Source organism: Morchella importuna (genome assembly GCF_003444635.1).
Source record: "Morchella importuna strain M04M26 chromosome Unknown Morimp01GS020, whole genome shotgun sequence".
NCBI classification, from domain to species: Eukaryota; Fungi; Ascomycota; class Pezizomycetes; order Pezizales; family Morchellaceae; genus Morchella; species Morchella importuna.
In genome coordinates this window covers 144,106-157,210 of record NW_025763417.1, presented here as the reverse complement: position 1 = coordinate 157,210, position 13,105 = coordinate 144,106, and the positions used below count along the sequence as shown (strand labels likewise).

The 13,105-nt window shown below is 44.0% G+C and overlaps 2 protein-coding genes across 2 annotated transcripts; one reads left to right on the top strand and one right to left on the bottom strand.

Annotated features, from left to right (window-relative positions):
* Positions 1-2,318: 2,318 nt before the first annotated feature.
* On the bottom strand, positions 2,319-2,733 carry LAJ45_06651 (uncharacterized protein; the record flags this gene model as incomplete). The annotated part of the gene is made up of 3 exons (XM_046116213.1): positions 2,319-2,544; positions 2,602-2,637; positions 2,723-2,733. 3 exons carry the CDS (start codon positions 2,731-2,733, stop codon positions 2,319-2,321), a joined length of 273 nt encoding a protein of 90 aa, XP_045970416.1.
* A 1,523-nt stretch (positions 2,734-4,256) lies between these two features.
* On the top strand, positions 4,257-6,012 carry LAJ45_06650 (uncharacterized protein; the record flags this gene model as incomplete). The annotated part of the gene is made up of 7 exons (XM_046116212.1): positions 4,257-4,268; positions 4,430-4,502; positions 4,563-4,822; positions 4,876-5,104; positions 5,163-5,482; positions 5,549-5,820; positions 5,889-6,012. 7 exons carry the CDS (start codon positions 4,257-4,259, stop codon positions 6,010-6,012), a joined length of 1,290 nt encoding a protein of 429 aa, XP_045970415.1.
* Between the last annotated feature and the right edge of the window lie 7,093 nt (positions 6,013-13,105).

The window sequence follows — 13,105 nt, the reverse complement described above, 5'->3', positions numbered from 1 at the left end:
CAGTGCTCTTATCGAGCGCCAGATATATCGTATCGTGCATGAGGGCCGGTGTTTATATCCGTCGTCCTGAATTCTGCAGCCACAGTAATAATAACACGCAGAGTTAATTTAGAACAACTGGCTGCAGAGAACCAACCCCCCACACCAACGCTGATTTAACCCCGCATTTTCTAGAACACATAGCACAGCGTCCGGCTTTCTCGGGCGGGCCATGAGACAACCTCCTTCAAAGTCACATGTAGTTATGTTGATATAGACCGTGTGTACCTGTGCCGAGCATCTCATCTTATCTCTAGGGATCCGCTCCAAATGGTGGCTAAAATGCTGCCTTTATTATAAGGTGCTCGGCACAGGTGCACACGGTCTATACAGTATAATAGAGAGTAAATACTACCGCTTCGCGAGTTTCCCAGGGTGCTAGTAAAATTGATAATAGGAATAACAAATGATATGCGTCCTGTCGTTGATCCCCGCCCGGTCCGTCAGTCCAAACGAAACGTTGTGGCATCGAGATCGTCTCGTCGCAGATCGAACGGACCTTGCAGCCAAGTAAGACAGGGCAGAAAAAAAAAAAAATACACAAGAACCAAGGAACAAAACGACAGCATGGTGTTACTCTGGAGTAGGTACTTTACCTTATTTGTCGCAGTGGTACTTTCATTGTTTTTCCAAGGGTCATGATACTTTGACCGGTCAGATCGTACTTAGGCTAGATACTTGGTGGACATCCATGGCATGTAAAGGGTTTCCTGGTAAAGCGAGTAGAGTACCGCAGAAACTCGCCAACTTGATTATTTCCGTGCAGGGATTTCTTCATTGATGATTGGCTGAAAGGCAGAGATCAGCTTCAGATATTTCCTCTACAAGTTAGTTTTTAGTCAGATCCGCTAGCAAAGTTCGTGAGTTTTTGCGGTACTCATGCTCAGGTAGATACCCTGGGAGGATTACTATTTTTCTTTGCTTTTTCCTTTCCTTTTCTTCGACGAAGGACTCGATGCCACATTCATTCGCACGTCAGAGTTAGAGTTACTTGATTTAGTCGGAAATGATGCTCGAACTTCCCACTACACCAGCTATGTAGTACGCAGAGGAGGTGTAACTACCTACAATACCTTCCTAGTACATTCTTTCACGTGCGTGTTTTTAATTTTTTCTTTGGTTAACGGGTCGCTGGGGCTCTTTGAGTTGTCATTACATGTGCTCTCTAATCAAGCTGCTGCCAGATGCCGCTGGTTCGTGAGGGAAAAAACCGAAAAGAAAAGAAAAAACAAGCAACTGGAAGAATGATGATCCGGGCGGAACCTCACTCACATACTTTAGAGTACCCACGCCTACATACTCTAAATCATGGGTACATACAAAAGAGGGAAGGCTTGCTCTGAAAGCAAAGTCAACACAACGCAAAGAAGGAAAGAAAGAACGGAAGAAAGAAAACTTCTTCCACGCCATGAAATTCTCCGATTAAATCGCAGTTCTTACGTCATTAGCCTTGGATCTCGGTCTCCCCAGGCTTTAGATACGTATGTAAACCACGTCGCGGGACATGGCTGAAATAGGGCAGCCGAGGCTGAGCAGGAACCGCCCCTTACTTGACATCGCATCACTTAAGTGTGGCTTATGCCCATGCTCAGGCTACACCAACAAATCCCATCGGGCTTCTGGTGGGGTAGGTACTACCCTTAATCTACCTACTCTATGTCAAATAGGCGCTACTCTACTTAGCAGACTTATGCAACATTCGCTGGTTTGGCTTACTACGTGGATTCTTTTATTTCTCTTCCTCGTAATTTAATGAGCCGAATAATCTTAGCAGAAGTCTCGAATCAATGTTGGTTGATAATCTGCTGCCACGCACGCGGCGGCTATGTATTGGCGGATAGGGATACATAACTAGAAATTTATTTTTTGATGTGAAAAGTGAGAAGTGGGCTCAACTGATGGCAGTCGACGGCAAGTCATGTAACGAGTTAATCCATGGTTGTACCTGCTGTGCGCACCCGCAGAAGCCGGAGACCGAGAGAGAGGGGCGTCACCGAATCATGCGGAAGGCGTGCGACAAGAAAGACCAACATAATATCTGACTTGTTTTTTTTATTTACTTTTTTCTAGCCTCGTTCACCGTGCTGTGAGTGGTTGGCTGAGGTGGGGACATTGCCTAGATATGAGGGGTATTTCGTTGAGAGAAAAAGGAGCCGCCAAAGAGTCATATCGAGCTCGTATATATGTAGTAGTAGTTGTAGTATTAGTAGTATTACATGTAGTAGTACATGCAGTAGTAGTAGGAGTGACCTATTGCCCTCAACGTGGCTAAACAGAGTTCAGAGTGGCATGGGATTCTTTTGATATGATTGAGGCTGAAAATCCTCGATGATGTTTAGTACCAGGACGATAAACTGGGGGTACGGGTCATCCCGCATTGAAGAGGTTATTTTGATCTCCTGGGTCCCCAGGCTAGAATAAAACAGGGCATGAATAACTGTAGTACAGGGTGTGTGCGATGCGAAGCCCGAGGCGAGGAGCTTTTGATGAAGCCCATTTAGCTGTCTGAACATAGGCCAATCTCAGATCCAGCAAATATATCCCTTGGAGTCGAAATCTCACCGGTCTTTTCCTAATAGCTGAGATTGCAGTGTCAACCTGTAAATACGAGCATTAGATAGCCCGTATCCATAAAAACCGCGTCTCGTGATGGGCTATGCGCAAAAGCGCTATGTAGTTTTACCGATCTTCCATCGTCTGATGAGCGTCAATATCCTGTACCGTACGGTAAGTGTAGCATATGTTTCCAAAGTTCGGATCACCGGGTCGGTGTTGAAATTGAAATTGGCGGGAAAAGTGCTCCAAGCATTTGCTTTTCTCCGGAGCACACAAGCACTCTTCTTTCCCCGAAGAAAGAGGCCGATGGGATTGTCAATAGTGTACGCAGGGGAGGATTCTCATATCATCCAACCCCCATTCTCCGTTTCGCTGTTCGGGTTTTATGCGGTTTCATGGGGTTTCGCTTTCTCTGAATGGAGGGGCGCGGATACGTAGCGGTTGGTTGGATGCGAGGTGAGCTGTTCTGTAGGGGAGAGGAGGGAGGAACTGAGGATAGACGAAGCTGGTTATGAATGCACACACTTTTTGTTTTCATTCTTGATAGAGTTGAAATCAGTATTCAGGGCGTAAGAAACAGAGAGAAAATTAATTAGTTAACTTTAGTAACTAGTAAGGTATTTGTAGGTATGAAAGCAGGAGATTGAATTTCTAGTGATGCCAATTATTATTTCCAAAATTTGAATTGCGCTGAAACCAGTTCAATTTCTGCAGCTGTCTCTGGTCGTTGGCATTGAGTCCACCTTCCGCCAGCCTGGCCCAGTCCGAAAGCGCCCAAGCTAGTCCGGATCGATCTAATTCTTGCACCAAAAATATCTGTGAAAGGTCAAACACTCTGCCCGCTCTCCCTTCTTCGTCCCAGCCCTTCGCACGTTAGCCATCAGGCACTAAGCATCCGACTAACCCTCTCTTTTCACCACCTGACTTCGAGACGAAGAACCCCGCCTACCCTACTACTACAGCAAGTTGCTTCCGGGCTCCTGTCTCTGTCCCTCTCCATCTCCCCCCCCCTCCTCACCTACCTCCCCCCAACACCTTGTCTACTCCTTCACTCTAGAGAAACTTTCAAAAATCCCTCCTTCAAATCCTTTCACATCTCACAGCCGCGCCATCCGAGCCGACAGTTTTATTTCTTACATCGGGTTTCTTCTAGCAGAAACTTGCCACCGAAAATCGATCAGAAAATCATCAGCAGCTGGTATGTTCGACCCTCTTCTCCCAACTTCAAACCCCAGTACCTTCCGTTGTTGTCCCTTTTCGGTGGTTGTCTCGCAATTATTCTGGTGTCTCTAGAGTACCCTTGTCTTGGCTAGGCTGCGGAGAAAGGAGGCGACTAGTGTACCGAAGTGTGCACCGAAGGCTGAGGAGAGGTTCTATTTACTGACTAACACCCACCCCGTTCATCAGACTTCATCAACTGCAACAAGGCTGCCCAACATCAGCCCTTCATAGAAACAACTCAGTGCGTACCCCCCCCCCCCCCCTCCTCCTCCTCTTCCTACTGTTCCTCCTCCTTCTTCCTCCTTTTCTTGTGCCTTTTCCCTCTATCCTCACATTACTGTTCGTTTGTGCTGTCAACGACTCTAACATCCATCAACTTCCAGGACAACCTGAGTGCCACAAAACAATTACATAGAGATAGCAAGTAAAATCATTCAAAGATGGCGACCATGGTATGTTTTCTACTCTCAAAGCTTCTTTCCCTTTTTCTTTCTTTTCCCTTGGGTGAAAATTTGCCCCAGCTTTCTTTAGGTTCTTCCCAAGAAACAAGGGGCAGCCAGCGTATGTCCTCAGCCTTAAGAACCCGCAAGGCTGATATTTTAAACCCTCACAGGATTTACGGGTCGGAAACAAGTACCGCATCGGAAGAAAGATTGGTAGCGGCAGTTTCGGTGACATTTACCTTGGTTAGTAGATACCTATGGATGGACCCTTCAAGTACTGAACTAACATGGCTGTATTAATAGGAACCAACATCATTTCTGGCGAGGAGATCGCCATCAAGCTCGAATCAGTCAAGGCTAAGCACCCACAGCTAGAATATGAGGCTAGGGTATACAAATCACTTGCTGGTGGTGTCGGAATTCCCTTCGTACGCTGGTTTGGAACAGAGTGTGACTACAACGCCATGGTCCTTGATCTTCTTGGTCCCAGTTTAGAGGATTTGTTCAACTTCTGCAACCGCAAGTTCTCGCTTAAAACAGTTTTGCTTCTTGCTGATCAGTTGGTATGTATAACATATTTATGTTCGATGAAACATTTACTAACACCCATGATTAGATCTCACGTATCGAGTACATTCATGCCAAGTCATTCATTCACCGTGATATCAAGCCCGACAACTTCCTCATGGGAATTGGGAAGCGTGGGAATCAGGTTAATGTTATTGATTTTGGTCTTGCAAAGAAATATCGTGATCCTAAGACCCATTTTCACATCCCTTACAGAGAAAACAAGAACTTGACCGGAACTGCAAGATACGCGTCCATCAACACACACTTGGGAGTTGGTATGTACAATCCTTGAGATGCATTATAAAAGAGAGAAAAAATATTAATATGTCTTAGAGCAATCTCGTCGTGATGACATGGAGTCCCTTGGATATGTCATGCTCTATTTCTGTCGTGGATCACTCCCTTGGCAGGGATTGAAGGCTGCTACCAAAAAGCAGAAGTATGATCGTATTATGGAGAAGAAAATGACCACTCCCACTGAGGTTCTCTGCCGTGGATTCCCCAACGAGTTCGCTATCTACCTCAACTACACCAGATCCCTCAGGTTTGATGACAAGCCCGACTACTCTTATCTTCGTAAGATCTTCAGGGACTTGTTTGTCAGGGAAGGTTTCCAATATGACTATGTCTTTGACTGGACTGTCTACAAATACGTAAGCATAACCATCCACAGTCTTGTATGTGTACATCAGTATGTTAATTTATGTGTGGGGTTCCAGCAGCAAAAGAATGCCCAAGCTATTGCCCAAGCTGCCGGCGGTGGACAGCAGGCTCCTCAGCAGGAGGAGATGGATGATAAGGATTTGACCAAACAGCGCGCTACACGCACCAACACTGCTACTGCTGGTCACCCACCTGCTCAAGCCTCTGCCAAGCCTGCAGGCGTTGTTAGTAGCACCAGGAGAAAGGTTGTTGACCGAACTGGTGCCATGGGCGTTGATACACCTGGCACAATGGATACCACCCGTGGATTGAGTGGATCTGATAGGATGTGAGTCAGGAAGAATTTCTTTTTCTAGAATTTTCTCTTCTTTTTGAACCTTGCTGACAGATGTATAGGCTTCGTTCTGCATCAAAGGGCGCCCAGGTAACTACCAACAACGGCTTTGCCGCTCCTGGCGGTTATCGTGTCAACAAGCGAGACGACCAGCCCGGTGGCTCTGGTGCCCAGCAGTGGTATTGAGTGAAACTTTAGTTCGCTTGGTCGCCAAAATTTCGCCCGTTACAAGAATCATCGCGTTTAAACATTCAACCTTTTTTTCGCGAGCATAAATTGTTTCTTTTTTCTTTTGTTAATGGGTTTGCAGTCAATTCCGTGTGTGTGTGTGTGCTCTGTGGAAAGTTCTTTCACGATATTCTCGTTCGTGGGGCATTGATTTCTTATATTTCCTTTACGCATTTTTCCCTTATCGTGTTTTATCTCCTCTGTTTTCAGTTCCCTCTCCTTGGAAGCCTTAGTTGAATATTTTGTCTTGTTTCGTGAGACAAACTCAAACCACAACCGACACCGAAACCGACAACCTCGACTCGTTCTTAATGTCATCACCACTGCGTCTTTCGATTTCACTCAGTCATAGAACTGCGCGGTTTGATGGGGCATATTACGGGTTTTCAATTTTGTCTTGGGATCGGCATTATTCTTCTTCACCAACATCGCATTCCAGTCGGTATAAGCTGGGTTTTTACGATGAGAATTGGTTAGCAAGAATGTAATGGGTAGGCTTGTCTATTTGGAGGGGTAGTGGTTGGGTGGCAAGGGAGAAAGTTCTCCACCTGAATCTCCTGTCTTGTTATTGCTTTACTTGGACGGCTCGACCGGACGGCTGGCCAAGGGAGAAGGGGGATCGTGTTGGCAGTTTTATCTCGGCTATCTTTTTCTTTCCACGCACACACACTCGAATACACACAAAAAGGGGGTTTTAAATTGGATAGCTTGATTTTTTCTTTTGTTCTTCCTGGCTCTTCACGTAGTCAGGCAGAATTGGGTTTTTTGTTTTTGTTCTGCCATCCCTAATTGTTGGGATTTATCTGTATGCTTGTGTTCTTCGGGTTTCTTTCTGTCTTCTTTGTCTTAGTTTACTTTTGCTTGTTTCTTTTTTTTTCAATCTCTGGTGAGTGGCTGGTGAGGGTTGATACGGAGGTGACCGAATGGTGTCTTTTTTTCGGCATTTTGACCGGGGAATGGAGGGGAATGGAGGAAGGACGAAGTTTACTAGGTTCATGGCCTGAGTCGTAGGATACACTGTGAAAGGGCGGCTTCCGGGGTGGCTTTTTTTTTTTAAAATGTTTCCTATCGGTCTCTCTTTTCGTGCTTGTTCGGATCGATAATGTGCTGGGCTGGTGGGTTGATTGGGTGGTGCCTAATCAAGTCTTGAAACAAGATTTGAGAGGGAGGGGATGGGTGCTAGCAAAGTAGCTCTGTCGCTGTTGGTAGTGATCGAGATAGGAGAGTTATCTTTTAAAAAATTGAATGCCGATGGATTTCTCAATAATATTCCAATTCAAAGCAATCCTTCCCTGCGTACCCTGCTTGAACTATCTAACGACAATGTGTTTACTCAGCGATCTATTGTTTACGCAATGCATTGATTGATGATTGACCTGAGCTACATATACGCTCATGTCATGCCATTCTAAGATCTACCCACTTCTGGGATGTAGGATACTCTTGAACACGTGGGTGGTACACGAGGCTTCCACGTCGTTGCGTTGAAGTTCTGATGAACCAACTGCTCAGGTGAATCATCGACACGAGATTCAATCTACACTTTGTATGTCTGGTACTTTACCTAATCTCGATTTGAAAATCTGTATCCTTCGCCCTCGCCCCTCCCTCTGCGTGCAGAATTGAAACCGAATGTTAGCCTCCTTTAATTTTACCGATTTGTCGAGTATAAACCCTCAGTCAGTTCAAGTCAGGCTAGATGACCGCGCGACCTGCAACCTGGCTTTCCCAACACTCGTAGGCTGTCAGTGCGCTGTTTTTCAACCTTCCGTGAATCACATAAACCGTAGCTTTCCCTCTCTGTCGATCGCATCTGGTTATTCCGAGATCTTGACCGTCAGTAGCCCATGCTGCTATGCGAGAGATGGATGGCATATGATGAGCTGGATGCCTGAGCCATCGGTGCTCGAAAAGCACATACCCCGATTCTAGCCTTTATCAGGCGCTATCACCCGATATTTTAGGGTGGCTGCACGTGCTCGAAACAGCCTGGGTGAGAGGGGGGAGGTGTCAAGTCAGTCGGATAGATGGAGAGGAGGAGGAGGAGTGGACGGAGGAGCTCAACAGATGTAACTCCACTCATATCGTGAGTTCAAAGGTGCATCGAATACCTTTGCTTTTGGCAAAGACCGGACAACGGAGTTAAAGAGAGGGGTTGGATTCTTTTAGGAACTCTATGGGAAATAGTAAGTGCCCCTCGCATTACACTATCAGTGTTACACGCGATGGTAAAGGGTCCGGAGCCTATTATAAACCTGAGGAAATAGTGGGGTACCAAGCTTGCTGCCAATCATATCTAGATGCACATAAGGTTGAAAGACGCACTCTATTTTTTTTATTTTTTTTTGATTTAGAGGCTGGTTTTGTAGATCCGGTAAAAGAAAACATACGCACAGACACGGTGGAATCAAAACATTGAAACAATGTTTTGTATGGGACGAGGCTGAGGTGCTCAGCTACCTGTTAGTTCTAGACTTCTGTAAAGTATTCGATTGCCCAATCAGGAGAGGTAGGGTAGGTCAAACATTGAGTGATAAACCAAATACCTCAAAATATTGGTTCTCCGTGTTTAGTCTTTCACATATCAACTTTGGCACTTACAATGTTAAAATAAGAGAATGTTTATTGATTTATTGAAAGTGGACGAATTCAATAGGGGTGTTGATCATTGCATGCATTAATCCCAATACAACAGTAATATGATTCGTTACCGAGATTAAAGCGAACTGTTATATTGCTTTGCTTGAAGTATAAGTATGGAGATATATCAGGCGTGTCAAAGTATTTGGGTACATGGGTTTATGTGCCTCCAACACTGTGTGACAGTGAACAGTCATGACTTGCTCTAGCCAGCCTCCGGTAAGTGGCGTGGCGGCGTAGAAAGTCGTAGGTAGAAACATGCATAAGCTCCGGATAACGGATAGAACACATGCAAAAGCAAAATACGATATGAATACGGCATCCTAAGACTTGCGTCACCTAAATGTGCTTGTTTTGGGGCCTTCGAGTGACATATCGTGATTTCAGGCCTGTTCCGCCAAGGATTTATAACACATTGGATAACGATGTATTGATCAAACGAAGCATAATGGAAGGACCTTTCCCGCCCTTGACACACATATCGGCCTGCAATTTTATCCAAATAATTACATCAGCCTTCAGGTGAACCATGCATAGGTCTCAGATACCCGTTATGACGATGCTGCGTATGTACATAATGTACGTACCGCCAGCCAGGAACGTCGACTGGCGTATGTCTCGTCACAAGTTTACATACATACAAGTAGTTTCCGGCCTTCGGCCGGTACTATATGCATATCAATCAGTCCAATATACAGGCAAGCCGCTTTGCGGCTTATTTGTCTATTTGCCTGCCAGGAGGGGTCGGGGGCCGCGCAGCGGCCTGAGAGCCCCGACTGACAGGCAAAGTCCATCACTATATCTAGATCTGATCTGGTCAATATGTGACTTTTCTGATATATTATCCCCATATATCAATGGATAAGTCAGACAATTTCTCCAGTTAAAACTACAGGTATATCCCTTTAACAGCTACCAAACCGCTAAAATCGAACCACTATCGATTCCCAGAACCAGTAGAAACCCTATTAACACTCTAACACCACTCAGCACAATACCCTATGTTAATATCCAACACAACATGTTTCAAGTGAAACAAAAACATCTCTCAATGAACCAATCAGAAGACTATAAAAGCACATTGCATATGCAGGTTATAATTATATACTTATTAGATGTAGCTGCTCACATGTACCTAAACTAGGATCGGCGGCTAGATCTACTTATGTAGATGCATGACAGGATCTGGGATGTTATCGTATGGTCCCACAAATACGTTTGGAGGCGGCCAGGAGAAGATAGCTCTGAAAGACGGAAAGCTGAGGTCTGAATCATTCCGTAGGATCTAGGTATCCCGGTTTTGGATAGATGTCTTTGCAAGACAGTACGTACGTTTGCTAAGAATAGACGCGCGCCTTCCCTCCACCGGAAGGCGCTGAGATAACAGCTTACGATGACGATGTATTCATTCTTGAACCTCTTTTCTCTACTGAGCAGGGTGTTCCGGTGGAGGGTGAGAGGGGGTAATATATATACATGTATTCAGGCAAGAATCGACGCCGCATTGCAAGATTATCGGGAACAAATTTCTAGACGACCATCGAGGTGGGATCGTATATATTCACTTAAATCTTCCAATACGTCAAATCAGTCCTCAGTTTTATATTTTAGCAGTACATGTATCTATGCTATGTTATATATGTTGTGTCAATCATTATCAATCATAGAATGTCACTCGAATTTTGGAGTTATGTAGTAACTAGATAATTCTTTTTTATTTAACAGTAACTTAATAGGTTGATAGACAGGATATTTACTCGCTCTGAATATACAAAGACAACTCTACTGTCATTCATGCGGGCTAGATCTTCATATTGGCTTCTGATGGCGGGATAGTTACCGCGCGGGCCTATCTAGTGTAATTTCATATGGAATCACTAAGGGTAGTGCTATAGTGCAAATTGTCTTAGTTTAACTGGAAAATTTTATCTTCTAGACGAATCTACTGGCAGATTCTCCCTTCGATGAGATTCCGTTTAGATCTTATGCAGACTCGCTAAGCATGCAAGCACTCTTATATATACATGTAAGCAACTTAAAGCACCCGATCGTGATACATGTATTTGTGCAACATTTGGGTGTAAAAGGCGCTAAGCTATAAATCCGAGTGATTGATCATGAAGTCTATTATGTGATCGAATCCCACTAAGGTTTCTTGGAACATTGCGCATGTAGCCTTTCGAACCCTAGGTCTGTGATGCGGGTACATTTGTTGTCATACCGTCATGCTGCATGTCGAACAGGAGGGAAGGTGCTTCGGCCAGACAAGGTCCTGGTCGTGGTGGAGCAAAAGGGGCACCTGTCCTGTCCTTCTCTTTACCTGCCGGCTCGCTCTCCTTCTCCTTCTCCTTCTCTTTCCTTTTCATCATCATCATCGAGTACAACTACATTTTATGTATCTATCATCAATACAAGTCTAAAAATTATATTATGCAATGATATATTGCAACAGATGCATCAGCGGTTAAATTTCTACAGTCGAGTGCAAGCCCTCTCCACGAAGGCCTGAACTGTATTAAAGATGATCCTTAAAATTCCGACAAAAAGTGGAACGTACATGTAGTACATCATGCCTTACGAGATTATACTATGGCACATACCGGACAATATCTGGTATCTTCCGCCTTAGTACTACTACGCATAAGTATGTACACGTACGTAGGTAGTCAAGTGCCAAAGAAGTTCACTAATCTCTAATAAGCACTTTTGTTGGTACGTCAGCTGTCAGCGGGCAACTTTTACGCTATATGGATTTATAGTACAGTGTCAGATCAGGAAAACTTACTGTACCATGACTCTAATTTTAGCTAGTTGCTAGAACAGATACCGTTAATTTGATCTTGTGAAAAATTTGTCTTCGTTACCAAAAGGCCAGTTTATACCATGGAGATTGTCAGCTTGCTAAGTGGAAAACCTTTCGCACGCGAATAAAAAGAAAGCCATAACTCCTAAAACGGAAGCCTCCATAACTTAGATCCATACATGTAAGTTAGAGGAGAAGTTAGTAAAATATTTAGTAAAATCTTATTGTCGTGGGCAAAAGTCCCGTAATATTACTAGCTTGTCCTAGCTGAACCTTCTTTCAAGAGTCGAGAACTGGTCATTATGACATACAGTTAATCAAAATGACCTTTGTTGGACCAAATATCCGATTAGCCCCTTCTCGGATTGTTTCAAGATGACGGGGTGTGGGGAGAGGCCATTCGACATGCAGTTGGTCTAGCCCGCGGAGTGATCTAAGAGTGTACATACTTCAATCAAGGAATCCTCGATTGTGTGTGATACGGGTACATATATATGTACTTAATAAGTTAGACAACGAATCTTGCTGATGCAAGATAATGGTGAATTACCGGATCTCCCGTATATTCCTTGCTATATTAGTCTGCTTCCTGTAACAAGTATTGAGTAACAAACATCAGGGGTTAATTAGGATTGATTCATGATTCCTTGGGAGTAACATGTTGTGGATCAAGCTCAATTAAAATCAGAAACCCGAACTTGAGGGACCCTCGAGGCTTTGGTAATACTAAGGATAGATTATGTGATTTTAATTTAGGTACTGGTACTTTCTGCTAATATTTAATTATTAATGAGAACGAAGAACCGCCTAGAATTGAGTCCAAAACAGATGTTAGAATGCACAAATTAGGTAAGTATGTATATGTACATAGTTAAAAATTCAATGATAATCTGATATTGCTATTTGGGTTAGGGTAAGAACTTGGAAAGCCTGTTTACCCACAGCTCGGGGTCGGCCATGACCCATATGTAACCACATGTAAGTACATGCAAATGCCTCTTCTATTTTACGTATACATCTACTTACAAAGTACAAATATACATGTATGTATTAGCCTTGTAGAACTTTGTAGTTTCCATTAACGTAGTTTGTAATTCGTAAGATGACTCTAGATAAATTGATGCATGATCTACTCGGTTTGGGATAGAGAGGCATTACCTAGTAGATGTATAATCTTGTGTATATGTATAGGTACGTAGCTTTCTATAATATACGGATTTGCATACTTGGGGCTGATTCCTGCCTAAAAGGCACGTGCAAAGCCCGAATTACATGTATTATTATGTAGTTGCTAAGACTTGGGTTAGGGTTACTACTTTATCGTTTGCCAAGAAATCAATGATCTATTTCGAAGGCTTATTAGAATCTTCTTTGAAAGATACGTACACGTATTTCGAGTTGTGTACATAAGTCAACGACATGTACCTTTACCTTGTTTTGCCTGTGACTAAGATCAGAGGCGACGTTGGACCGTGACGCGGCTCTAAGCCCCACTAAACCTCCCCTTAAGCTAAAGTTTACCCCACCAAAAACACACCACCAACGAACAGCAACCTCACAAGTCTGACAGTTGCCGTAACCAGCTCATAGGAGCACCGATATATCAAG